Source organism: Mauremys reevesii, linkage group 11, assembly GCF_016161935.1.
Source record: "Mauremys reevesii isolate NIE-2019 linkage group 11, ASM1616193v1, whole genome shotgun sequence".
Classification (NCBI taxonomy): domain Eukaryota; kingdom Metazoa; phylum Chordata; order Testudines; family Geoemydidae; genus Mauremys; species Mauremys reevesii.
In genome coordinates, this window is record NC_052633.1 from 620,505 (window position 1) to 648,196 (window position 27,692).

The 27,692-nt window shown below is 50.4% G+C and overlaps 2 protein-coding genes across 8 annotated transcripts; one reads left to right on the forward strand and one right to left on the reverse strand.

The window, feature by feature from the left end:
• Positions 1-1,162: 1,162 nt before the first annotated feature.
• Positions 1,163-27,692, forward strand: LOC120374475 (zinc finger protein 420-like). Its single transcript, XM_039494215.1, has 7 exons — positions 1,163-1,508; positions 1,646-2,972; positions 5,268-5,417; positions 7,585-7,615; positions 16,656-17,034; positions 21,647-21,739; positions 22,080-27,692. The coding sequence occupies exons 2-7, from the start codon at positions 1,777-1,779 to the stop codon at positions 23,213-23,215; spliced, it is 2,985 nt and encodes a 994-aa protein (XP_039350149.1). The 5' UTR covers positions 1,163-1,508; positions 1,646-1,776; the 3' UTR covers positions 23,216-27,692.
• LOC120374447 (zinc finger protein 239-like) lies at positions 4,692-11,602 on the reverse strand. 7 transcript variants are annotated; one of them, XM_039494167.1, is made up of 4 exons: positions 11,307-11,602; positions 9,908-10,034; positions 9,245-9,337; positions 4,692-8,890 (listed from the first exon to the last, which is right to left on the reverse strand). In XM_039494167.1, exon 4 carries the CDS (start codon positions 8,629-8,631, stop codon positions 7,540-7,542), a length of 1,092 nt encoding a protein of 363 aa, XP_039350101.1. In that variant the 5' UTR covers positions 8,632-8,890; positions 9,245-9,337; positions 9,908-10,034; positions 11,307-11,602; the 3' UTR covers positions 4,692-7,539. The 7 variants fall into 7 exon arrangements, with proteins under 7 accessions (XP_039350101.1, XP_039350103.1, XP_039350102.1 ...); XM_039494169.1 differs by lacking the exon at positions 9,245-9,337 and having other exon boundaries at positions 4,692-8,887; XM_039494168.1 differs by lacking the exon at positions 9,245-9,337.

Here is a 27,692-nt window from a genome sequence, read left to right on the forward strand (position 1 = left end):
CGCCCATGGCAAGCTGCAGGCAGGATGGCAGAGACCTGGGGACCCCTGGCTGGGGGGAGAGGTACAGTCCCCCCCTTGCGCTGTGCCTGGGGCGGGCAGGCTGCCCCCTGGTTCAGCCTGGCCGAGGGGCTGGGGCCGCCCTCCTTCGTTTGTGCCTAGGGGGGCGATGGTGTAACTCGGGCTGTGGGGGCAGGATGGGGGCGAGGTGGGTTGTGGGAGGTCACAGGCTGACATGGGGCTGGGGCAGGCGGAGGGATGGGGGTCAGGCTGGGGCCTGCCTGGAGCCGCTCCCCCTCCCTATTCACAGCCCAGCCGCGCTGCATGAAGTCAGTGGCAGCAGCCGGGTTGGCGCGTGCTCCATTGAGGCGTTTCCTAGGTGACGGGAGCAGCGTCGCGCGCAGGCGCAGAGCGTCTGGCCGTGCGCATTCTTAGGTGCCTTGGCCCCTACGTGCTACCGTAGAGAACACGGTTCATAATAACGGCGCGCGCCTGATACCCCGCCCTCCCTGCACCCGGCCGGGCAGCAGCCCCATAGAGAGACTTGCCCGGCCGGGATCGGAGGGGGCGGGGCACAGCCTGAATCCTCGCCCCCCACTCCCCCCCGCGTGTGTGTCGCAAATTCCAGTCCGGGCAGGCAACGGTGGGGGCGGGGTTAAGTGACTCTCCCCTCCCCCGCCCGCTGTGTGAGTCCGCAGAGCGACCGCCCCCTAGGAGCGCATGCGCAGTACGGGGCCGCTGCTGCGCCCGAGGTTGTGTTTCCGGGTCGCAGGGATCCTTTCCGGGGCTTGGAAGCGAGTCTGGGAAGCGGCCGCTGCCGGGTAACAGCGGTTCTGGGGCGCGGGGCGGGGCGAGGAGCGGAGCCCCCGGTGCCTGGCCAGGGAGCCCCGCGCTGTCAGCCCCCGGGGGCGCGGGCAGGGGAGCCCCGGCCCGGCCCGGCGGGAGCCGCTGCCCGTCACCCGCAGGGCCGCGCTTTGGCCGCGGCTGCTCTTAGTACGAGTCGGGACCGGGCCAGGGGCTTGGGCGGGTTTAGCGCCCCGATCTGCCCCGACTTCTGCCGCAATAACCGTGGCCCGAGGGGGCCGAGCCCGAGCCGGCACCCCACGCCCACAGCCAGCGGCTGGAGCACCAGCCCCCCCTTCCGAGCGCGCGGGCGGGGCGGGGGCGGGGCGCTGCTGGCTGACAGCTCCAGCCCCACTGCCCCGGGGCGGAAGCGGAGAATGTCACGGAGCTCGTCTGAGTCTCCACCATCAACTCGACCCGTCTGACCAAGCGGCCTCTGCGCCTGCGCTGCGGTCACTGGGCAGTTACCGAAGCGTGTAGCAATAGGGGGGTGAGGACAGCTCCGAAGTGCCTGTGTCACGGATCAGGGTCAGGCTTGGGCGACTTGAATCGCGTCGGTGTTCTTGAAAATTTTAGCCAGACTCATTTTAGGTTTGGTAGCGGCGGAGACATCTTAATTTAAAACAAGAACCAAACCCAAACAGACAAGAATGAGACACCGTAGCGCAGTAAGTCACGAGCAGAAAGCAGCGAAACACCATGAGACAATGACAGCGCTTAGCATCGGCTCACGTTACATCAGATTGTTTTGTGACATTGCATTGTGAGGGTGAATGTCATTGTCATCTTTTTTTTCCCCTTTCAGGTGTTAACTATTCATCTGTGTACCTGATGCTGAAATTTGTTCCTCTTTAAATTGAGACCATTGTTATGATTCTCCGTGACTAAGTACCATTCCCCCCATCGTTGTGTTGCGTTATATGCCAAGCTGATGCAATGATGAATTCTCAAAGTTTCTCATTACCAACAATGGTGCCCAGTAGCTCTGTTATTAATAGCTCTGTGACTAGTAACTTGTCAACGAACAATCCACCCAGCAAAGCCGTTCTCATTAGCAAACCCTTTAAATGCTCTGAATGTGGCAGGTCTTTTGCCCAGCTGACGGAGCTAGAACTTCATGAGATGTCTCACGCTGCGGAGCGACCGTATCGCTGCGAGCTCTGTGGAAAGACCTTTGCCCAGACATCAGCTCTGGTGAAGCACCAGCGTGTTCACACAGGAGAGAAGCCTTACAAGTGTCCCATGTGTGGGAAGACCTTTGCCCTGTCCTCTGGCCTGGTACTGCACAAACGCATTCACACTGGCGAGCGGCCCCACACCTGCCCACTCTGTGGCAAGAAATTCATCTCCTCCTCCCACCTGGCCCTGCATCTGCGCTCGCACACGGGTGAGAGGAAGTACAAGTGCAGTGTGTGTGGGAAGCTCTTCCTACAGTCCTCGCACCTTGTGAGGCACAAAGCAATCCACACAGGGGAAAAGCCCTTTAAATGTGAGGACTGTGGGAAGAACTTTGGGCGTGCCTCACACCTGAAGACTCACAGACGTGTTCACACAGGGGAGAGGCCTTTCAAATGCACCCAGTGCGAGAAGGCCTTCACACAGAAGGCAGGACTGATCCTGCACATCCGCCTTCACACTGGTGAGAGGCCCTACAAATGTGACAAGTGTGGGAAAAACTTCCGTTCCTCCGCTCACCTCATGTCGCATCAGCTCCTTGAGTCTGGGGAGAGGAATTTCAAATGTACCACATGCAGTAAGGCCTTTAAGCAGGCCTCATCTCTCAAACAGCACTTAAAAACACATGAAGCCCGTGAACCTCACCGCTGTTCTGTTTGTAGTCGAACTTTTTCTAGGTCCTCTTATCTCCAGCTTCATATGAGAACGCACAGTGGGGAGAGGCCCTATCACTGCATGGTTTGCAACCGGACTTATGCCAAAATGTCTACATTTGAGAAACATTGTAAAAAGCATCAGCAGGACGAAGAGAGGTGTGACATCAGGCCCAGAGCAATGACTACAAGGGCAAAAGCACTGGCTGAAAAGAAAAGGCAGGAGCAGAAACAGCAGCACCAAGATGGCTGCCCAGAACAACATCATCAGCCTGACGGAGAGCAGCAACAAGATGGAGAGCAGTAATAATCACTAAAACCAAAATTGGGTGTGGTTCCCCGTGCCCCCAGCCCAAATGGGGGAGAGAGTGGCTGAGTTAATTTCTATAAAATAAAAACCCCATGGCACACCAATGTTGTTCAAGAAAACATTCTGAAGTGGAATTCTGCATCATAAAGGTGCAATGCAAACACTTTTTTTTTGTCATACCATCATCTCTCCAATAAGTCTCCCAATGCTCCATACAATCAGTCTTGTATTCAAAATGTTACATGGTTGCAATAGAGTTTCACAAAGTTCATCTTTAGCTATTTTGGTTTAGATAGGTAGGATGCCTCTTTTAAGCTAGAGTCGTAAGGGTTACCATTCAGCCAAAATGTTCAATTTTATAGGGATTGTTTAAAAAAAAAAAAAAGTGGGATGAGTCTTTGAATGCAAGAAATATTTTAATCTTCACCCAAGGGATCTCAATTTAAGTGACATTCCTGCACAAAATGGAGTCCCAACTTTTTGCTTACACTGGTACCAGAAATTGGGTATGGAAAGATTAATGGAATTTTAGCCTGTGAAGTGCAATTTGTTTCTAAAGCACTGTAAATATCTAGAAAATAGTGTCTGAGACTTTTTTTTTACTTTCCCAAGGAAAAGGAAAGTTCTGCTCAGCATCCAAGCACTGCTTGGTGTGTTGAGTGAGATATGTGGTGTTGAAGATCAGCTTTTTTTCATCATTTTCAGAAAATAAATAAGGCAAGTGGGGAGAATCTGTAATTCAGGTTAATTTGAACAACTTTGAACTTCCAAAACATCATTTTGTATCAAAGCTGAAAGAGTAATATATATATTTTTTTAAATTAAGCTTTTCAGAATAGAAAATTTGTTGGTGGAGAGAGATTCTAATTTCTGTCCTTGTTTGGCCCAATCAAGTGTACTATTAAAGTATTGTTGTCTTTGGTTAGTGAACCTATTGCATTGGGAAAGTTTGGAAATACCATAATGACCGTAGTCAAATCAAGTTATTTCATGTTAAATATGGCTGAGAGATCATCTTTAACAGAAATGAGATAACATTCTACAGATTCTGAGGAGCATTAAACATATTTTTAAAGTAAACAGAAACAACAGGAAAAAATGTGGTGCCTTTATCAAAGCATAGCTCTTAAATCAGAGCTTCATCCTAAGTTCTTGTAAGCTTTAAATCATTTTAGCAACACTTTTATAGAGCCTACTTTAAATGTTTACTTACCACATATTATTACACAAAAAGTCACTTATGCCAGGAAAAAAAGGAAGAAATCATTTCCGTACTTTGAGCATGTTTAAATGCACGTTCCTTATTTTCTATATTGAGTGCATTGACTTTTTCAGACTAACTATATTTTCATGCCGTTGTGTGGAAACACATATTTTGCACTTTAAGGATATATTTAGAAAGGTATGTGTCTTTGGTTCTCTGTTGCATACTCACAACTCCATGTTTTTAGGCCAAAAATGTATTGTTGGAATGAAAACGTATGCATTGTAAATATATCAAAGAACCAAGTCAGAGAAATTACGCTGTGGGGGAATTGAATTCAGTTTAGTAGCACATTCACGGTTAACAAAACTGATGAAAGAATCCTTTGACTTGTCTTCAGAATTTACTGTACAGTGGATGAACTGAGGTACACAAAATTCTTTCATGGACCTGATATTTTTATATAGCTGAATTGTACACTTGCAGTATTCAAACAGACAAATAGAACTTCTGATATAAGTCAGAGTTTATTGTCATGGTAACTTATAATGCAAACTTTTGCTACAGACTTTAGATTCATTCTGTTGTGAACTGTAATGTTCTTTGAGAGGGACCAGACTCACTGGAATATATCTGCAGTCGTGTTATGCAGCAGTGCCATACAAGTAGAGTTTATCTTTTTGTACTTCAATATGCCTATTAAAATAACCACTACAAATGGCTGTCTACTTTTCCATCCTGACACTTCTGATTTTAATCCCTTTACCCTAAACTATTTGCTGCCCAAAGTAAAATGGAAATCACTAGTAGTTTAGCTTCCTTTAAAATGTTTACATTGTTTTAGCTAGCTATATAATGTTTCTCTGCTAGTTGTAGTATTCCCCTTACAAAATGTAGAAGTCATTGGCACGCTATGTTCTTTCTTGCAACGTAGTGTACTTCTGCTCAGAATTCAAAGATGATGACAAAAGAAACGTTTTAAGGGTTATCTCATTCCCTCCATGCTGCTCCTTTGTGTTTGTTTATTCCCTTTTGCACACACCCATCCCTTTTCTTTTTTAATCTTCCCCTTTTGCTTTTTCAGTTTCCTGCACTGTCAGCTGTCTTCTCCCAGTGATCGGAAGCCCAGGATGCAGGATCGACCCAGAAATTGTAAATTAAAAACAAGTTCCAGGAGTATTTCAGAGTGGAAAAATGAAAATGTGCTCTATTATGCCCTGAATGTTACACTAATGTAAGTAAGGCTGGGCAAATCCTGTAGATTGAAATATAACTCTTAGGAGAGAGCAAGTTCAAAAATGTGATTCACGGAAATAATGCCAATCCCTGGATTTTTCAGCCTAATGCACAGAGAGGAAGCAGAAAAAATGGTTTTAGTGTCTACTCCCCCCAAAAATGAAAGTAACTTTCCATACTGAAATAACTTATAGTACCTGATTCTAATTAATTGTGAATTTCAAGATCCGTCCAATGATGCAATGATTTGGGTTCTTTAGGAGGGGAATGTTTTCCCTGTTGGACGTAGGAAAGCTTTTTTTATGAAGTGCCCCATTCCCATGGAATGGATTCACCTCCTTCCTGCTTTCTTCATCATTTGTGTGTTTAGAAGAGACTGGGTCAGCCCTGACACATGGCCCTTATCTTAGCTGTTTGCTGAGAAAATAGTAATGGGGTTATTCACAATAGAGCAGTTTCCCATGAAAGTAGGATTCAGATGCCCAAAGTGTCACATGCTTGGTCAGTCTTCATCACAATGCTCCTCTAATTCACTCATCAGGCACTAAAAAAATGGTGGTTGCTTTCTTATTGTAAAGGAACATGGCAAAATAATAAGAAAAAGACCTTGTTTCCCTTAAAACATTCTAGTAACATGCCTGAGGTTGGACTGGTTTACAAACTGAAAGCCCGGTGACATACATTTCTAGCAGACTCCGTGGCTCTTTACAGTGGGGGACGTTGTGCTGCTGGAACGAACACTTACATTGGAGCAAACAGAAATACCAGCCTAGGAGAATGCGTGACCAGTAAATGTATGGATTTCATCCTTCCAAAATTCATTTTGTTGCTGTTAACTGGCAAACCCAAGACAAACAGCTACAAAGGGAGGGGTAGTAATTTGGCCCAGGGGGTTAAAAGGCCTCTCCCAATCCACTGAGGAGAGAGAACCATGGGGAAATAAGGTTCAGCTGGAAAAGGAGTTACCAGGGAACTAATTAGGTTCAGCTGGCCCCAACTGCTGGAGACCTTTTTCAATCTCTGCAATTTGTATGGAAAGTCCTTTTTATACCACTCACAATCCACACAATCTTGCTGTAATTTTGTCCAATTATTTCTCTTTTCCAATTAACTGATGATTTTGTTGATAGGTAATGCTCCTCTTGGCAGGGTAAGGACTGTAGCATCTGTGGCATTAGTCCTCAGGTACCTTCCTCTCTGCAACAAGTTCTGTCTAATTTGCATATCCGGGCTTAAAATTGGGAAACCTTAAATTCTTACTCCTCGTAGAGAGGTAGGGGAACTTATTTGCATTCTGTTCTGGTCTCTGATATCACTTAGCTTTACAATAAAAATACCATCCTTAAATAGGCTAGTGAAACGGTCTAAACAAGATGGCTTACCCCATTGTTCTGGAGAGAAGGATAGCAGGAGTCATGTCTCCAGTATCAATAGATAATATATTTTAGGGATAGGTGGGGTCATTCAATAGACTTGAGATTAAAATAAATTCACCTTCCTTTTGCCACCATAATTTTTTAACAACTTTGCCTTTGTTCCCTCCATTGAGAGACTCAGAGACATCAGAGGTAGAAAGGACTCATTCATTCATCTGATCCAGCTCCCTGTCTCCCTACAGTAAATTAACCTAAAAAACACATTTCAGAAAGTCCCAAATGAGGAAGCTACCATTGCTTTCTGGGGGTGTTATCCAACTGCTCAGTAATGCATAGTCCTGTCAAGAACTTTTTAAAACAAATGCTTCCCCTTTTAATGTCATCCTGCTGCTGTTAGCTGCATCTGTTGTGCAACCCTAAATAAGTTCTCTTTGCCCTTGGTACGTATCCCTTTCAAACGCCTGTAGATTTATCAGATTTACCCCGTTTGTCACCCTGTGCCCCCCTCTACTCCATCCAAAAATATCACCAAGCAATCACTTCCCTACAGTGCACAGCTTGCTGCTTCCAGCACTTCCTCCGGACTGTCCAAACAGTAGGACTTGATTTGTTTGACAGCCACTGCTTCCTTCCCCACGTGGCTTCTCTGGTGCCTTGTAAGGTCCGAGCTCTGTTTGAAGCTTTTTCCCCACAGTGTGTGCCTGTGCAGGCTTCTCTTGTGTGCAGCAAGTGCTGATGAGCTGGTTACAGTGTGTCCTGGTGCTTGTGGTTCCTCTGGTGCCGGATCAGGTTGGAGTTCTGGCTGAAGGCCTTCCCGCAGGTGGGGCATTTGTAGGGCCTCTCCCCTGTGTGCACTCTCTGGTGAGTGATGAGGTGGGAGCTCTGGCTGAAGCCCTTCCCGCAGGCAGGGCAGATGTAGGGCCTCTCCCCGGTGTGCACTCTCCGGTGTCTGAGTAGGGTCAGGTTCCGGTTGAAGCTCTTCCCGCACTCGGGGCACTGGAAGGGCCGCTCCCCTGTGTGGATACGCTGGTGTTTCACCAGGAGGGAGCTGTCACTGAAGCACTTCCCGCACTCAGGGCACTGGAAGGGCCGCTCCCCCGTGTGGCGTCTCTGGTGGGCGAGTAGCTTGGCAGGGTTGGCAAAACCTTTTCCGCAGTCAGTGCACTGGCAGGGCCGCTCCGCGCGATGGTTCCTCTGGTGAGTGCTGAGGTGGGAGCTGACGGCAAAGCGTTTCCCACACTCGGTGCACTGGAAGGGCCGCTCCCCAGTGTGGACCCGCTGATGCGTGAGCAGGTTGGCGCTCTGGCTGAAGCCCTTCCCACAGTTGGAGCACTGGAAGGGCCTCTCCCCTGTGTGCGTCCTGCGGTGCTGGGCCAGTGCTGAGCGCACCCGAAATCTCTTCCCGCAGTCTGCACAGATGTAGCATTGCTCCTGCGTGTGGGCTCTCTGGTGCCTGCCCAAGGCCAAGGAGCTGTGGAAGCCTCTCTGGCAGACCCCACAGGGGTAGGGCTTGGCGTGGGTGCGCTGATGCTTGAGGAAGTGGGAGTTGAGGCGGAAGCTCTTCCCACACTCACTGCACTCATAGGGCCGCTCCCCAGTGTGGGTGCGGTGATGTCTGACCAGGTTGGAGCTCTGGCTGAAGCCTCTCCCGCAGGCAGGGCACTTGTAGGGCCTCTCACCCGTGTGGGTTCTCTGGTGGGTGATCAGGGCTGAGCTCCAGCTGAAGACCTTCCCACAGTCTGCACATGGATAGGATTTCTTTCCCATCGGGGCTCTTTGGCAGCCATTGAGGCCTAAGCCCCTGCTGTACCTTTTCTCACAACACTTAGTGTTCATTGACTGCCTGTGGAGACAGCCCACTGATGGACATTGGTGCCTTTGAGGTTTGTGAGGTGAGTGGATTTACACTCTGTCTCTTCTGGAGGTCTTACCCACTGTCTTTCTGGGCAGTTACAACTCTCACAGGCTCTTTCTTGATCAGGATTCTGGGAAATGGTCTCTTTGGATCTCCCTGAAATTGTTCCATCTGGTTCCCCTTGCTCAAGTCCTTTCTGCTGAAGATTCTCTGCACTTTCACTCACGATCCAAACGTCTGCTGGAAAAAAAAAATCAGACACCCTCGTTCTCAGTGTTCAGGAGAAAAGGAACTGCAGAGGGTTCATCACGATCTTTGATCTGGTTTAATTCAGACTGAAATTCAGGAGCCAGTTTCTTTTAAATCCTTTCTCCAGAGGAGAGAGCATTGCAGTGCCAACATCCCGTCTGAGTGAAGGGAGGGCTTACTGTCTTCTGGAAAGACCTCTGGGAGATCTGTGAGGGACATGACCGAACAGCTGTTTATAGTATTGAATTTGATGAAGCACAAACCTGAGAGCTCACAATGGCTTGGGTGGGACTTCAGCTCTTTTTTTCACTCATGATTGGTTTCTGACTTGGGTTTTCTCCTCACCTGTACAGGTATCACGGGTATCTTACTTTCCAGGGACCCATGGCTTTTCCTCTTGTTCTGTACAGATCCTGTCAGGTTTAGGTGTCAGAAATCCTGCTCACAGAAAAGCAAAGTGGGAGATCCAGACTTGTTACAAAGATTGTTCTGTGATTTTAAACCCAGTGTCTGTCTTTACTGGGACTTGTATTATCAACATGGATGGGAAAGAGTTTGCTGAGTCTCTCTGGGAAAGGCAGTGTTCTGGTGGGAGATGTGACCCAGAGAGGTTCAGACTGCCCCACGCATCGCAGGACTCAGTGATGCAGCCAAGCTGCAAACATTAAGCCACTTGCCCATTACTAAACCCTCAGAGGGTCCAGAACACACTCCGGGGATGAAGTGGAGAAATACAGTGATTACAGGCACAGAAATGACCCTGGACAAATAAATATAATATCTCTTCCCTCAGTGCAAGCTCTGGCTATGGGGAAATTAGCTCTGCCATTGTGTTTCTGCATCTTCTTTTGCCTAGGAAGAGGTGGGATTGTGGCACTCTCTCTCGCACAGTTTTGGACTGATTACCCAGAATTCTAAGGGACTTGGGAAGATCCCTGACCAGAAACTGACCTATGTCCTTCATAGAGAGTGCAGCCTTCTCATAAGTGAAGGAGAACAAGCCCTTACCCAGGGAGATCAGAGTCTTGTAATTCTCCTGCGTGACATCCTTGTAGAAGACCATCTGATGAGGATCCAAAAGTACCTACTGCCCTTTGGTGCAATAGACTGTCACTTCCTTTATGGTCACTGGCACCTGAAAAAAGAAGCATCTCCCACTCAGTACCTTTTGCCCTTGAAACAGTTCCACTACTGATCCTGAGAAGCCCCAGACCAGCACTTCCTCTCCATTCTCCCATATTTCACAGGCTTCATTGATGCTTATAGTTTCCATAAGTATCCAATTAGAGTCATCTCCCAATTGGCCCTCTCATTCCCAGGGCCAGCCCTTCATTCTCCCCTGTTCTGGCAGAGATCTGCTGCCCTCTCCCTGTTATAGCTGTAAATGCTGACAGTACTGGGAAACTGCAACTGCAACTAACCACTGAGGAACAGATCTGTCTTTGTCCTGTTTCCCTTTCTCTGTCTCACTTCTTGCAGGAGCTCTGGGGCCCATGCTTGGGCCTCAGCAGGGCTCAGAGGTTCGCGCTCTCACTTCTTGGGATTGCACAGACTATTATTTACATTCCCAGAAGTCCCTGTCAGTCACCGCGGTGCTGAGTCCCGGCTAGAAGCCTTGGGCATTTCAAGGCATTAGATTCTTCAGTTTTGTGGATTTCCCCACCCAAGGTGTCTGATCCTAAACCACCCCCAGAGCGGCTCCAGGCTCCACAGCTCCTCCAGTCATATTATTCAGGTGCGTGAGCAAGGAAACCTCATTCCGATTCAGCTTCTCTCTCCAGCACCATCCCGCCCAGGAGCTTAGGTCAGTATCAACTCATTTTACGGACAGGAAGCTGCGGGACAGTGGCTTGGAGCCTTGCCTCCCAGTCCCATTCCTCCAGCTCCCTTCATTTCACCGTCGGTGTTTTCTCTCCGTGCCAGTCTCTTCCACCTCCATTTTCCTCCTTTCTCTTAACTCCTCACCTCTCCCCGTGCCTCCATGACCCCTTTCCCAATTTGTTCAGCTCATAGGCCGTATCCCACCCACCAGGCCCCCTCTTTGCTGCAACCCCCTCCTAGGATGGGGTGAGCTGCTGCTGAGGTTCAGGGCCACAAGTGTGAATGTGCTGGGGGCCTTCTCCCCACAGTCTGTCTAACCTCCCTAATGCCCGGCCATGCTGTCAGGAGAGGCAGCGTGGCCGGGCTAGAAGTGGGGCTCGACTGCGTGCTCAGTACCCCTAGAAGCAGAAAGCAGGAGTTTGAGGATGGCCTTGGTCACCATTGTCTGAATGGCATTTGAGCAGGGAGGAGGGATGGGTGGGACCAGCATGTGGCTGTCCCACCAAGTGAGTGACTTGGCAAGTGTCCTCCCCAGCGTCCCCTCTCTCTGCAGGACACACCCCTGCAGTCCCCAGAAATCCCCTACCTGAGCGTCTCCCCTGTGGCCATTTCCCATCTTCAGCAGCGCGGGACAATGGGAAGGGAAACGTGGACGCTGTTCTGCAGATCATCAGGGTGAGCTGGGCACCTGGACACTCGTTTTCCTGTGTCTGTTCCCTGCCCCTGGGAGAGCAGGTAACTGTCTCAGCTGTGGCTGTGCTGCAGCCTGGACATTAAACCCAGGAGCTGTGCAGTCCCCTACCCTTCAGTTCCTCACCATCCCACTTCCTGCCTCCCCTCCCAGTGCAGAGCTACAGACACCAGCAGCTACTCCAGCCCCTTCCTGTGGCCCTCAATACCAGCTCGGGCTGCAACACGCACCATGCTCAGAGCAGCCCCTCGGGCTCTGCAGACCTCCCCCTGAGCCACAGGCTCCAGGTGATTGAGAGAGGGGGAGGAAGTGACTGCACAAGCCCCAGCGCTGCTGCGCTTTCTCCCCATAGCACTTGCAGGAGCTGATCCAGCTAAGGGAAAGAGCCTGTTCCAAGCGTCCCAGCCAGAGAGCCTTAAAGAGGCGGAGGAAGGAGCAATACAAGCTGTCTAGGTAACTCAACATCCACCCATCTGAGCTTTACACCGCTGCCCGTCACTAGAGAGCAGCGCATCTGCTGCAGGCAGCGGCTCTCAGCCTTTCCAGACTCTGGACCCCTTTTGGGTGTCTGATTTGTCTTGTGTACCCCCAAATTTCACCTCATTTGAAAGCTGCTTGCCTACCAAATCAGACATCATAATACAGACGTCACAGTACACTGTTACTGACGCATGGCTTCCTTTCTCATTTTTACCATGTACCTATAAAATCAATCCATTAGAATATAAATACGGTACTTACATTTCAGTGTATAGTATACAGCATAGTATACACCAGTCATTGTAGGACATTTTAGTTTGTACTTACTGTTGTAAAACTAGGCAAATATCTAGCTGAGTCGATGTACCCCTGGGAGACCTGTGTACCCCCATGGGCACACGTGTTGAGACGGTGCCAAATTATTATGAATTGCTGTGACTGATAATGAATGTGGCAAGCATGAGTTTGGTATGGCTTGGTATGTCTCAACTTGCTCAAGGATTGGGGAGGGATAGCTCAGTGGTTTGAGCATTGGCCTGCTAAACCCAGGGTTGTGAGTTCAGTCCTTGAGGGGGCCACTTGGGGATCTGGAGTGAAACCAGTACCTTAGTCCTGCTAGTGAAGACTCAATGACCTTTCAGGGTCCCTTCCAGGTCTAGGAGATAGGTATATCTCCATTTATTATTATTAGCATTAGATAAATGGAGTGGGGCTACTACTGGAGGTGCTGAAACTGCACTGGAATGATGCTCACTGGGCGTGTGTGTTTTAACCCCAAACTTTGGGATATTTCAGCAGAGAACTCGCTCACAAAGTAAAGAACACGTAAGAGCATGCGATCAGTGAGCCTGGTGACATGGCTGACGTGGGTCAGAATCACCCTTTTTGGATAACCTCACACTAAGAACTTAAGTGAATGATTCATGAGAGTACACTATGGCTGAGCTTCGGTCTGTGTGTCTGCTTTGCAGCCCCTTCCAAAATTATGAAGTAAACCAATAATAAACACCTACGAGGCATATTTCTGGAACATGTGACTCCTTTGAGAACAAAAAGGTATGGAAGTGCTAAGCAAAGTAAATGAGTCAGGTCAATTCCCCAATTAATATCCGAAGAGGTTCGAGACTGTGAGACAGAAGTTGTCGGGGTAACCGAAACCCCGCCTTGAGGGACCTTTGCAAGACCTTAGAACCAGAAGTCGTCAGGGTAACCAAGGCCCTGCTTCGAGGGACAGACCAAGTGCCTGAGAGGGGAAAGAAGAAAGAGAAGTGTTCTCCATCTAGAGCTGGTAGCTAGACCTGCTTTGTTTGCCAATCAGGATACTGTGTAAGGCCAGCATAGTTACTGAGGGGTTATGCCTGGGGAACTGAGGCTTATGGAAAAGAACGTATACCATGTAACCTTAACTGCTGTGTGATTCTCTCAAATAAATGACTGTGCCTTAAGCATATTGGTTTCTGAATTCTCACTGGTATCAGTAAACACCTGCCCAGCTGTGGGCCATTAAAAGATCCGTTTCAACACTATGTACCCCTGGTTGCGAACCACAACACTAGTGGAGTTTCTGCCACCTTTCCAAGCGGTGTAGGGATCTGAAAGCTCTTAAAGGGAAAGGGTTATAGCTTCTTTTGTTGTTACACACTCCCAGACTCGTCCAGGTCCATTTATTGCATCATCACTGGGTAAATTTACTTTCCTTCAAATAAGGTGAGAAAGAAAGAGGAAAAGCCAGTTGTTTTCCATTGCCTAGTAACTAAGGGAATATACTGTCCTAGGGAACATGTCAGAGCGATACCACAAAACGAGCCTCTGATGCTGCTCTTTCTAGTATTTATTTCAGAGATTCTGGACTGGGGAGGGTTTCAGAATGTCTCAGTGGGTTTAGTCCTGGTGGAAGGAGCTGATCAGGTCTGCGCTTTAATAAAGTTTGGAGAAGCAGGTGGCAGTGCCCCCAGAGTTAGTTAATATTAGACACAGGCTATAATTAAACCTCACAATTCAATTGAAGCTTCTTCCATATACTGGAGTGGACGGTTGACACTGAAGCAAAAGACAGTGTCTGGAGAATGCTTCAGCCAGTGATATCACACAAGCCAAGAGGAGAGCAGTTGAGAGGGAAGGGCTTTTTAGTCAGACTGTTTAAACACTTTCTTTTTTGTTTTTAACACACAATGAACATTTTGGATAAAGGAATCTTTGTTAATGATAAACATCCCATCAATTAAGGAGCTCATGCGAGCCAGGGTCTGAAACATCCAGCAGCTTTCTCAGCAGAACTAGGGAAGGGCCAGAACTTGGGACTGTAGAAAACCAACAAACCTTTCAGCCCCTCTTTATACATCAAAACAGACCAAAAGAAGGCACAAGCCCGGGGGGTTGTATTGCTGGTGGTAGGGTAGGTTTTTTGCAGGTCATTTTTAAAGTAGGATGGATCTTATGGGATTTCAGGTATGTCCCTGAAATATATAGTGGCCTCTGAGGCTATGCAGCAGTGGTGAAGGGGCATTATAGATGTATCTAAACAACCAATGCAGTCCCGTTGTTGGCCAGTGATAGATCCAACCTTGCTGTAAATCTTTAGCCGATTTCCAGCTCACCCCTGTCCTGCTGGACTCACTGGAGACAGGCTTTCAGGAGCAGTGCCCACTCTTCATGCTCCATGGCCCTAATTCGGTCTGGCAGAGGAAGGCCTTGCTGTAGCAACATGCCTAAGCATGTACTTAACTTTATGCATGCAAGTTCTACTTAGTCACCCACACACTTAAGTGCTTTGCTGGATTGGGGCCTAAATCAGGATTGGGACTTGTAGAACCAGCAATAATGGCAGGAGAAGGCCCACTATTTGCATCGAGAAGGGCAGCTACTAACAGCCTCATGAGCCAAAACATCTGCTGTCCATGGTTATCAGGGCTGGTGAAATAAAACATCGGTGATTTTCCAAGAGCTTGTCCTGGGCCGTGAAACCCATTTTTACTTGTGCTTTTGCAAAATAAAGACTACGTTTGGCTGACATTACTCTTTACGGACAGCAAGAAACAGCTTACGTCACAGAACCCAGCTCAGCACATCTCATTTCAGAACTAACCAAAAACACTGCAGTGAGTGGATCTTGCCACAGCAGGCAATAAAATCAAAGCTGAAGGAATAGTGCAAGCAACTGGAGAGAGAGGGACTGATGTTCTGTTAATAAAAGGAAAGGATTAAACACTAGTAAGTATGCCCAGACAAAAACTAAGCAGGAATTAAGGCTGAGAATTCCTGTCACTGTGTTATTACCTTGCAGTTATCAAAATAGCACTCACTAGAGAGGCAGAAAATTCAGACTTCAGATTACAGTTAAAAGAAACAAGCATTAGGAAGGTTGGGAACTCACAGCTAAGGCACTCAAAGGATGCCAACTTCCCAACATCCCTTTCTTTGCTCCCTTCAGACTTATATTTTCTCCGATGAGTAATTTTTGGTTCAGGGCTGTCATAAACCTTCCCCTCTCCCCCGTCTTTGGGAGTGGATGTTGTGAGTTTGGAGAAGTCCCTGGACATAAATAGTTCTATGGTGCAACGGTAAAAACATGACCCACAGAGCTTTGGTTCCAGAATGGTTTCTCATAATAGCAACGAGGAGTCTGGCGGCACCTTAAAGACTAACAGATTTATTTGGGCATAAGCTTTCGTGGATAAAAAAACCCCACTTCTTCAGATGCCTGTGAACAGCTGAGCTGCTATTCCTTCTACTTCCCTATTATCACATAATTTTCCAAACTACTCAAACATCAGGCCAATCGCCCAGCTAGCTTGGTGTGTAGGTCTGTACCGGGATCAGAGCAATGGCCCAGCTGGCTCGGTGCGTAGGTCTGTCCCGGGGTCAGAGCGATGGCCCGGCTGGCTCGGTGCGTAGGTCTGTCCAGGGGTCAGAGCGATGGCCCGGCTGGCTCGGTGCGTAGGTCTGTCCCGGGGTCAGAGCGATGGCCCGGCTGGCTCGGGGCGTAGGTCTGTCCCGGGGTCAGAGCGATGGCCCGGCTGGCTCGGTGCGTAGGTCTGTCCCGGGGTCAGAGCGATGGCCCGGCTGGCTCGGTGCGTAGGTCTGTCCCGGGGTCAGAGCGATGGCCCGGCTGGCTCGGTGCGTAGGTCTGTACCGGGATCAGAGCGATGGCCCGGCTGGCTCGGTGCGTTGGTCTGTACCGGGGTCAGAGCGATGGCCCGGCTGGCTCGGGGCGTAGGTCTGTCCCGGGGTCAGAGCGATGGCCCGGCTGGCTCGGTGCGTAGGTCTGTCCCGGGGTCAGAGCGATGGCCCGGCTGGCTCGGTGCGTAGGTCTGTACCGGGGTCAGAGCGATGGCCCGGCTGGCTCGGGGCGTAGGTCTGTCCCGGGGTCACAGCGATGGCCCGGCTGGCTCGGTGCGTTGGTCTGTCCCGGGGTCAGAGCGATGGCCCGGCTGGCTCGGTGCGTAGGTCTGTACCGGGGTCAGAGCGACGGCCCGGCTGGCTCGGTGCGTAGGTCTGTACCGGGGTCAGAGCGACGGCCCGGCTGGCTCGGTGCGTAGGTCTGTCCCGGGGTCACAGCGATGGCCCGGCTGGCTCGGGGTGTTGGTCTTCTGAACTCATCTCTCGGGGGAATTCCTGCCCCCTCCCATCTCGCCTTGTCCTCAAAAGTCAGGCCAGCTCTTCCCAGCATGTGCTGTGTCCCATCAGCCCTTCACCGCCCTGGGTATTCGCGGCTCCTCCCTCCTCCGGGACCAATCCACCACCAGTTCCCCCAAAGCCTGGTAGCTGAGCTGGCTCCGTGGCAGCCACGTCCCTGCCCCCGCTCCCCTGGGCCGGGACGATCCAGAGCGAGACCGGCTGTTCTCCTGCAGCCTGCGAGAGGCGAGCTCAGCAGGGCCCGGGCCCTTCGCCCCGCTCTGGCTCCAGCCCCTTCCTGTGTCCCGCCCTACGCAGGAAGCCCTGGCGGGAGCCGCAGTGCCGGGTCCTGATCTGCAGCGAACCCGGGCCAGGAGCGACTCCCCCGCCGCGCCCCACGTGGCCGCCTCCCGGCGCTGCTGCTGCTGCGGACACACGCGGGCTGCGCCCCTCCGCGGCAGGATCGGAGGCGGGGGGAAGCGGACACTCACCCCGGCCACAGGACATGGCTGCAGCGGAGCGGGCCGAGGTAGGGGAGCTTCCCGGCAGCGGCGGCGGCTTTGCCCGGGAATGCACCGGGGAGGGAGGCAGGGAGCGAGGTGTGACAGCTGAGGAACCCGCCGGGAAGGGCTTGCAAAGCGGCCCGGCGTTCAGCAGCGGGAGGCAGAAATCCCCCCTCTGTGCAACCCCGATTGAAGACGTACCAGGTTCCCAGTAGCCACAGGGCTGAGCCTGCTAGCCAGAGGCAGGTGTGAAATCCACCGGCCAAGCCCATGGGAGAGCCACCCCCCCCCCCTGAGAACTGGGGCGGGCACTTGGGACGCGCTGGACCCTGTTCAGGGCAGTTTCACCCACCAGCCTCTGTGTAGGCGGCAGGCAGGTGTGAGGACACCGAGCGCCTCCCCTCCGGCTGCGGGTGAGCACGGAGCCCGCTGGCCGGGTGCAGCAGGGAGACGCTGCGCGGGGCTTGCGCTGCTCTGCAATCCCCCTGCCCGCTGCTTTGCTGGGTTCTCCTCAGCCACGTCTGCTGCTGCGCCTGAACGGGGCCACCAGAGCTGCCTGTCTGCAAGCTCGGGAGGGAACCGCCACGGCAGCAGCCCCCCCACTCACAATCCCCTTCCCAAACAAAACACGAACTTTCTTAATCAAAACCTTACAGTCTTCCGAAGCGCCCCCCTCTGCACTGAACGCAGAACTGCCACCACCAAGGGTTCAACCCCCCCGCCTTCCTCCCCCATCGAGATTGGCTTAAAAATCATGAGATTTTAAAATAATGCTGGGTCTTTTTCTTTGCCTTTTGGTGTTGGAGCATTTAGAGATCATGTTTTTATGCTTTTCCTGCAACCTGAAGAGCTAGACACTTACTTAAAGAAGAAAAAAAAGCTGTGATTCTACAGTAATAATTTGATTCCAGCAGAGCACTCAGGACTTTAAAAAACACCATCTATTGTGAGACACGTGATTCAATCATAAGCATTGGCAATACTGGACTTTCCCTGGTCTTTGTGGGCCAGTGGGCGTTGCTGAGCTGGTGTGTTCAGTGCAGAGCAGCCACAGAGTGGGGGACGCTCGATGTCTCAGGGGCCAGTGACTCCAGGGTGGTGGCCGTGTAGGTAACAGACATTTTTGACCCCACATTAGAGGACTCACTACAGGGACGTCCTGCAGGGGAATAATGAGTGTGTGCAGAGACAAAGAATTCAACTAAATCCCATGTCCCTGCCCCACTGCCTCGCTGCAGTGTAAGTACGTAGGTTACGGTAACATTTTGTAACAATGACAAGCCCTAAAAAAAATCAGGAAAACTCACTGAGCAGAAGCAGCCCCTGGCTCTTCAAAGACACCCCCAGGAAGGCTGTGTCTACACTGGCACCTTACTGCTGCAGCCGCCCCGTTGTAAGGACCCAGTGTAGCGGGAGAGAGCTCTCCCAGTGACAAAATCAAACCACCCCAAACGAGGGGCAGTAGCTTCGTTGACGAGAGTGTGGCTCCCACCAATGAAGCACTGTCCACACTGGCGCTTTTCGTTGTTAAAACATTTGTCGTTTGGGATGTGTTTTTTCACACTCCTGAGCGACAAAAGTTTTAACAATGAAAGGGCCAGTGTAGACAAAGCCTAAGATAGCAGGGCAGAAACACCATACTGATACAGTTGTGCTGCCGTAAGATCGCTTGTGTAGCCACATTGTGCTGATGGGAGAGAGCTCTCCCGCGGACATAATAACGGGCGGTGGTAGCTATGACGGCAGGAGAGCCTCTCTCACCGACATAGTGCTGTGCACACAAGTGCTTATGCTGGCAAAACTTATGTGGCTCGGGGGGGCTTTTTCACACCCCGAACAATGAAAGTTTTGCTGACTTAAGTGCTGGTGTAGACAGGGCCTTAGTTAGAAGGGCCCAGAGGCGGGTGTGGGAGTTAGTGGACGTGTTCAGTAGCTGTTTTTGAAGCTGTACAGACACATTCCACTGAGGGCAAACAGTCTTGCAGGGAAGCGGAGATGTGATTGCGGTATGAGCACACGTACCCACTCTAGCTTACCACTGCCAGCATGGCTAAAAAGTGCGAGCGTGTGGGCTGCACATCCGTAACTCTCCTTTCTTTTCCGGGATTCAGCCAGACGTCTTATTGCTGCAGTTGCAGCTGCTGTTGCTGCTGGCTCTGTGTTGGTAGGGAACATTCCCAGACAAGGTGGCTGGAGAGAGGCTCAAGCAAGTGGTTGCTATTTCCGCACGCTAGAGGGAGTGCAGGAAGGTGTTAACCAGCTCAGGAGCTGTTTGGAAGCTGGTGTGGAAATTTTTGCTAAGGGCAGACATTCCCCTGCATGTGCCTTGAGTTAGAAGCTCAAAGCTCCTTACCAATCAGTAGTGAGTTCTATCAGGGATTCAAAACGGCCAACCATTTGAGCACTAGTAGCAGCCCAGGCCAGCGAGGAGAAGATGGAGCTGCCAGGGGTAACGAAGACTGAATCTGTGGGTTGGATCTCAATACAATTTCCTGTAATTTTACAGGTTGGTTGGACCTTATTGGTCTGCAGCATTTATATATTAACTTCCTTAATTCCAAGAACGAAAATAAGTAATTTCTCTTCATTGAGTGGCTGCAGCTGTGTATTCCACTTAGGTGTGTGCGCGCCCAGTGCGCCGGAGCCAGAGAATTGTACCTAGCAGTATCTATAGAGGGGCTGCTCTCATGGCCATAGCCCCTCCCCCTGACCCCCTCACAGTTCCTTCTTACTGCCCATGGCTGGAGTCAGAGCTCTGTGTGATTTTCATCCTCACAATCCTCTATTTCTGGTTGCATATAGTTCATTACTATGCTAGTACAGCGTGTGTTAGTTGGAGTTTAAGTGTTCCTGGGTGATGCTCTCCCCAGCGGTTAAACATTGTCTGTAGTGTTTGGAGCAGGGGAAGGGCGATCTCCACACCGGTGCTGGCTGAAGCCCCCGGCAAGGAGCGGAGTTTGATTTGCAGCTCGCTCACCAAATGGACTCATTCAACAGGCCATTCAGCCTGCTTCAGCAGGAGGGCTCGTTGGCTCGGATTTGCCCTCGGGTTCGGAAAGTGCTGCCGCTTCACGTCCTGGGGCCGGCACCTCTCCAAAGAGTCATTCCCCATCGAGCATGCCATGGAAAAGGTCACATGAGACCAGCTGAGGCAAACTCCAGGTCCCAGAAGGAGCGTGGATTGGCACAGGGTGAATGCCAGTGTGCAGGATGGAGCAGGGTCTGTCAGCAGCTCCCCAGCACAGCGCAGGGAGGTCAGAGATCCCTTACCATTGACTCCGGTTCTGGCCCCAGGGTGTCCATTGACCCTGGTCCCATCGAGGGCGGTGCTGGCCCTGGCTGTTTTTGTATCAGGCAGCAGTGGATCTCCTCTGCCTTTCTGTCCTGACCTCTCCCTTGGTCCAGGACTTTGCCAGGCCTGCATCGTTTACAGCCCTGCTGACTAGGTGGGCTGCTGAATCTATGGGTCTGTCAGTGCCACACCTCAGTGTTTCCTTTCCACACTCAGTGGAAATGGGGCCAGTACTGGACTCCCTCCTCAGCACCGGGAACTTCTTCAGTATCCTGTGGCTGGTTCCTGTCTCATGAAAACATGACAAAAGAGGCCAACTCATGATTTTTCCCATCTCCTCTTCCTATCAGTGCAACTGAAGCCCGCAAGATGGCTGCTGTCTTCTAATGTGAGGCTACTCTTCAGAAAATTGGCTGCCACCTCCCACTGTTTTCAATGGGATTGAAGCCAGGCCAACAGATTGAAGGGGCCGGACAAGACACAGGGACTGTGAGGAGCAGCAGAGACACCATGACGGGGGGTGGGGAAAGTGAGGGAGGCAGAAGGGCAGTTGAGGGAATGCAGGGGAATGTGGGGGGCAGGAGGCAGGCTGAGGGGGTGCAGAGGACAGTCCCCTTCCAGCAGCCAGGGGAAGACAGTGTTGCCAACTTGAACTCTCACAAACTCCTCGAGAGCCTATGATCTTGGTGCCTGCAGGAGCTGTCACGCTGACTCAGGAAGTCGCTGCAAACCCACAATCTTCCGGGCTGGGGGTGTGGGCAGCGCTCCGTGCAAGCACTGTAGGGCTGAGGATTCAGATCTGACCTGTATGGCCCTGGAACAGAGAGAGGGACCCAGGGGAATGGGAGGCAGGGAATGGGGAGTTGCATTGTTCTGCTTGGACCCAGGTAGAGGAGGGAGCAGGGGGACTTGGGTAATAGGAATTGGATGGCAGTTCCTCTATACTAGGGGTGAGGAGATGGTAAATGGAGTAGCTTGCATGGCTGTGGCCATTACAGTTTGCCTTTTCAGGTGGAATTCTGACACCCCCATTGGCAGAGGAATAGAGGCGAGTTAAAAGTCAAAAGACAGATGGAAACACATGGTTTGATTTAAATAACCCCTCCTAATTTTTGTTTTCTGGAGGCTGGCAGTACTGCATACGTGGCGAGCTGAGCTGGGTGGGGTTCAGAGGAAAAGGCACTGGACATAGCCAGGGGCTCCGTGGCTGGCTGATGCAGACCCCTACGGCTCTCAGCACTGAGAGCAAGCTCAGGAGTCCTACTCTTGTATAATGTCTTGGGAGATTTTTGAGAGAGATTCCACAATCATGTTACCCTGATGTGTTTTCTCCCTCCCCCACCCAGCACTGTGTCTAATTACCGATGTGATCTCTCAGATGGAACTAGAGGAAGAGCCATTGGTCCTGGAAAGGGAGAACCTAAGAAGCACCTGTACAGGTAGGGAACATGGGAGCCTGATGTCAGGAAACTGTGGTGAGGGAGTAGAAAGCTAGGATTGTATTGGCAGGTGGCGTATCCTTGTGACTTTCCAGTAATCCTGACTGCCACCTTCTGGTAATTCCCTCTTGTGCCCTCCTGTCCTCCACAGAGTTTGGGCACGAGGTGATAGAACCAGTCCCCCCTCACTCCCCTTGGAGGATTGGCTGGGGGGATTCAGCTCCAGATTCCTCAATCTCCCAAACAGTATTTTGTTTTGCAACCTCCCTGCCCTGTCTTAGGCCTCCTCTTTTCCCAGCGCAGGGAGTGACTCGCTTCTGTCTCTCTCTCTCTCTCCCAGCAGGTCATGGGATGGTGCGTGAGAATGAGGAGAGTCCTCAGCAGGGAGGTCCTGAGCAAGTGGAACTTCATGTGACGTTACTGGGAAGATCCAAAGCGCAGGGAAACTTCTGCCCTCTTGAGCAGGGAAAAGCTTCTGAGAGTCCAGGCAGGTCCACAAGAGAGCAAAGAAACCCTCCAGCGAAAAGACTGGGGGAATCCATCCAGCTTGGGGGAGGTGACCTCAGTGACCTCCCAATCCCGCCGAGCCTCCACACGGGAGAGGGAAAGAACACATGCCCCGACTGTGGGAAAAGCTTCCGTGGGCGCTTAGGTCTTACTAGACATCAGAGAATCCACTCGGGCGAGAAGCCCTACAGGTGTCTTTTGTGCGGGAAAGGCTTCACCGTCAGCTCCACCCTGGCCAAGCACCGGCGCATCCACACTGGGGAGAAACCCTACCAGTGCCCCAGTTGTGGGAAGAGCTTCATCCAGAGCTCGCAGCTCATCACCCACCAGAGAACACACACGGGCGAGAAGCCCTACCAATGCCCCGAATGCGGGAAGGGCTTCAGCCGGAGCTCCCACCTCATCATCCACCAGAGGTTCCACACTGGAGAGAAGCCCTACGAATGCCCCCAGTGCGGGAAGGGCTTCAGCCAGAGCTCCAACCTGGCCACGCACCAGCGAGTGCACACGGGGGAGCGGCCCTACCAGTGCGCCCAGTGCGGGAAGGGCTTCACACAAAGCTCGGACTTCACCGCCCACCAGCGGCTGCACATGGGCGAAAGGCCCTACCGCTGTGCCGAGTGTGGGAAGAGCTACACCAACAGCTCCGCCCTCATCAAACACCAGAGGAACCACACGGGGGAGCGGCCCTACAAATGCCCCGAGTGCAGGAAGGGCTTCAGCCAGAGCTCCGCTCTGCTTGCCCACCAGCGGATCCACACGGGAGAGAGGCCCTACAAGTGTCCTGAGTGTGGAAAGGGATTTTATGCGCGGTCCCCCCTTATTGCACACCGGAGAACCCACACCGGCGAGACGCCCTACATGTGTCCGGAGTGCGGGAAGGGCTTCCGCAAGAAAACCAGCCTGAACGTGCATCAGAGAGACCACCTGGCAGAGGAGCAATGCCCTGACCAGGGCTGTCCCCAGTGAACGGCATCCATGGCCGTTTCCACAACACACCGGGGGTATTCGGCTTCTCAGCACCATCCGTCTGCACATCTGTTGGGTCAGCTGACTGCAGGAGCCACCCCTAAGCTGACTGGTGGTGATCCTCTAGCAAGTCCTAGGCAGAGAAGAAGCCCACATCATCTCCTGTTTAACTGGTGCATCCCAAGCTATAAAGCTGCCAGGCCCTCGGTGTCTTGTCAACATGGGAAGAGCGAGGGAAACCCCGCCAGGAGCCCCTTTTTCCTCACGTGGGCAGTGGCTGGGAGAAAGCGACGTGGCTCAGGCCCTAAACTAATCAAGAGACCTATCGCCACCCCCCCTCCCAGACCACGGCTGGGCTCTCAAACTGATCCAGAACTGTAGTTTGATTTTGCTCAGACAACCTTAATTCTGGCCCCTTGTGCAAATACGTGATGGTACAATTTTAATTCACACTGTCACATACCGTTTTTTCCCACAGGGCTCCTACCTCATTCATCGCCCAGGGTGGATGCGTCGGGCAGCCTGAACGATAGGGGTCTCTATGCATGCTGCCTATAATAGAATGCTCCCCTCCATTCTCTTCATGCCCCTTGCCTTCTCTCTCCCATTTGGGTGCCCAGGGTCATCTGGGGCCACTTACATTACTGTCTTGAAAGTGCCTTGAATTGCCTGTGGAGCCAACCCCCATTTTCTGCCTACCTAAATTACTCATTTCTCCCTGGCAAGCTCCTGGAAATCCTGTCCTGAGTGGTCAGTGCGTCCCACACCATTCGTGATGAAACACTCGCCGAGCTCCTATTAGAGCCCTGCAGAAGGCAATAGGGTGTTAGGGTTCAGGAAATGGAGACCTAGGTCTCATCCTAATGCTGTCTGAGCTGAGTCTGCAGTAGGGTCATTCCATTTTCAATTCTCACAACCTCATTCCAGTGCCAGGGAGGAACAAGTCCTCAGTCTCAGGCAGAAGAATAAAACAAAAGGAGAAAAAATTCTGCCAACAAAACGGATTGTTTGGGAGCAGTAACATTGATTGGGAGCAGTTTTAAGCTTAATCAGAATAAGCCATTCTTAAATTGAAATAAGCGTGTCTACACAGGGATGTGCAGAGTTTTAACTAAACGAGCTTAAATTCCCACCTTATGTTAAAGTGGTACAAGCCCTCAGTGCAGCCTTGCCAACCCCAAGCATGTAAAAATCATGAGTCCAGCCCTCAGAACATGAGATTTGGCTTAAAAGTCCGGAGGGGGTTTAAAAATAATACATTGTAAGTTTTTGTTTCTTCTGGTTTCTGAGCCTTTAAGTGTGCACGTGCGTCTCATTTTCAGTCTTTTCCCTGCAGCCGTGAGGGCTAGAACCTCCCTTAAAAAAAGAAAAGAAAAGAAAGTTGAGCTTCTTATTCAGTCTCTTGATTCTAGCAGCTGGGGCTGGAAAACACCAAATATAATGAGCCGCGTTACATTTTCAAGAGTTGGTAACACAATATCATCATCTGCTTCTTCACACATAGGTGTGTGTGCACCCAGCGCACTGGAGCCTGAGAAATGTGCCTAGTGGTACCTGTAGAGGGTGTCACTTGCACCTCATGGCCATAGCCTTTCCCCTGGCTACATGAAGTGGTGCCACCCCAGCCCTTCCTCCGTTTTTATTTCTTGGTCAACTCTAACATCCCATGTTTAATTCATTCTTTTAAACACTGTCAACACCGTCACCGAACCAGCTTTATTTGACTTTCTGTAATTTCTTAGTTGCTTTTGAAATTCTATTTTGGCTAATGAATGGCTACATTTACCATACTTCTCCAGTCTGTATTTTAGCTGAGGAACAGGTATAAAAAGGGCTTGTGTGCTGCTGAAGTGCTTCAGTGCAGATGCTGCCTATTCCAATGGGAGGGGTTCTCCTGATGGCACAGGCACTCCACCTCCCCGAGAGGCGGTAGCTAGGTTGACAGGAGAATTCCTGTCTACACCAGGGGTTAGGTCGGTTTAACTGCATCGCTCGTGGGTGTGGAATGTTCACACCCCTGCATGATGTAGTTATATTGACCTAATTTTGTAGTCTAGTCTAGTCCTTAGAAACCTGGTAGATAATAGGTTCATTAAATTAATGGTCCAATATGGTTTAGAATGTGTATTTCTTACATCATGCATCTTAATGAGGGATGAAGTTCAAAGTCTAATCGTCAATGCTAACATGAAGTGCAGGCAAACATACTTGTCTTAAACCCAAATGAGTTATATATAAAAAGCAAGATTAGTGCAAAACTAAGGCTGCTTGTTTAAGATGAATGCAGAGAAGGAAGCTGGTTCAGGGGGTTGGGCACTAATCTAGCCCTTGAGAGAGACTAGTTCAAGTTCCTGCTCCATCATAGATTTTCTGCATGAACTTGGGAAAGTCCCTTAGGCCCAGTTCCACAAAGGTGTTAGGAGCCTAAATCCCTTTGTGGATCTGGGCTTCTGGGCCTCAGCTCCCCATCTGTACGATGGGGATAACAGAAATACATTAAAGCTTGTGAAGCGCTTGGGTATAGCACTGATGGGGACTATATAAGCACTTACAATAGATAGAACTGCAGAAGCTAAGATTTCTATAGCAGGGTTTGCTGAGCTATGTAAATCTGTATATGATGATAGAGTGATGTAAACCCCGTACAAGCACCAGAAGGGTTAAGGGAGCCTGAAAGGGTCAGTAACCTCACTGATTGCACCCAGGGAGGGTGTGGTCAGGTGAAGGGGGTGGACTTCAAAGAGGAGAGAGAAGGTGAGTTGGGAGAGGAGAGTACGTAGTGTGCTCCCTCCCTCCCTCCCTCTGGGAAGTGGGATGATAGAAGGCTGGAGAATCATAGAAATGTAAGGCTGGAAGGGACCTCAGGTGGTCATCAAATCCAGCTTCATCTGCTAAGGACCAAGTAAACCTAGACCAGCCCTGGCAGATGTTTGTCCAGCCTGTTCTTAGAAAGCTCTAATGATGGAAATTCCACAGCCTCCATAGGAAGCCCATTCCAGAGCTTACCTAGCCTTCCAGTTAGGAAGTGTCTCCTAATATCTAACGTAAGCCTCCCTTGCTAGAGATCGAGCCCATTACTTCTTGTCCTACCTTCAGCAGACATGGAGAACAATGGACAGGCTGCCCCTGAGGTGAGCCAGCAGAAAGATCAGGAGCTGCTGAGGGCCCCTGGGCCCCTGGGAAGGCAGAGAACTGTCTGGCCCTGACTGTGGCATGGAGGGAGGATGTTGATGATGGATGAGGCTTACCTGCACAGAAACGGGATGGCCAGATGAGCCTGACGGGGGCTGAGGATTTAGGTATGTTTCTCTGGGACGCGTTAAAGGGCTCTGTGGTCCCAGAAGGGGTCAGACTCTTGAAAGCGTCATGTTCGGAGAGTCAGGCCACCCCTGCTGCCAGAACGGGTTGAAGAACACGAGGAAAAAGGAAGCACAGCTGCTGCAATGCCACATCCAGCTATGGGGCAGCAGTTTTGCGGCAGGTATATATTTATAACTATTAAAATCAGATGGAATCTTGAATAAGACAAATGGTATGGAAAATATTCTAGGGAACCTAAAAGAATGGTCACGCAAAAGCTACGTTAGCGGTGTAACTTTGGTGTAGCCCTGCAAATATTTCACAGTGACAGTGGCATTACATTTTTGTTCACATTTAACTTACTGAGATGGTGTTGAATCAGTGCTGGAAATGTAAAAATGTTAGCAACAATGGGAATGAAAATCTGGTATGTGCAACATTTTTGCCTGCAATACATTTTATATAGAACTTTATATTTGGTAGGAGGAACCTGTCACCCCATCACAACAACTGTACTTGTTTTGCTCAGTTTAGGAATATAGGAAGTGCCATGCTGGCTCAGACCAGCGCTCCACCTAGCTCCAATAGCAAAATGTCTGTGGCCCACTCTACACACAGGTTTTGTACCAGTATAAGTATTTTGGTTAGGGTTGTTTTTAGTTTTTCCCCAATAATTGTATTGGTACAATCCTAGCATGGAAGGTGCCTTATACTGGTATAGCTTCCTTCCCTTCCTGTATAGGAATAAGCTATACTATTATCCTCATCTTTGTATTGGTATGGGTGTGTCCACACCAGAGGCGTGCTACCACTTTAACTACACCAGTATAGTTTCAGCTCCAAATATCAAAATATTGCTACATGGAATGAAATCTCGTCATATTTGCATAACACTATTTTTGTTTTCTAGTTTTGATAATTCTGAACTTTAGAGCATGATTAAAAGAGTAAGACTCCATTCACGTAAGACTGTTCTGCTGACTAAAGGCATTAGAACGTGATTGTTACTAGTAGCCACTTTCTGCATCTCTACGTAAGAGACAGAAACTAAATCCTCTTCCCATTTGTCTTCTGCCCCGAATACGTGAATCAATACAATTTACAGCTGGCTCAGCTGTGAGCTGCTGTTAGGTTGTTATATTGAAATAAATGCACCTCTGAAAGGTACTGCAAACTC

Bases quoted from the DNA above. Each gene is read 5' to 3' on its own strand.
- LOC120374475 (XM_039494215.1), top strand. From the start codon at position 1,777: ATGATGAATTCTCAAAGTTTCTCATTACCAACAATGGTGCCCAGTAGC. The intron at 7,616-16,655 runs GTGGGGCATTTG...AAAGCCTGGTAG, and splicing joins GGCTGAAGGCCTTCCCGCAG to CTGAGCTGGCTCCGTGGCAG. The intron at 17,035-21,646 runs GTAGGGGAGCTT...TCCCCCACCCAG, and splicing joins CTGCAGCGGAGCGGGCCGAG to CACTGTGTCTAATTACCGAT.
- LOC120374447 (XM_039494169.1), bottom strand. From the start codon at position 8,631: ATGAACACTAAGTGTTGTGAGAAAAGGTACAGCAGGGGCTTAGGCCTC.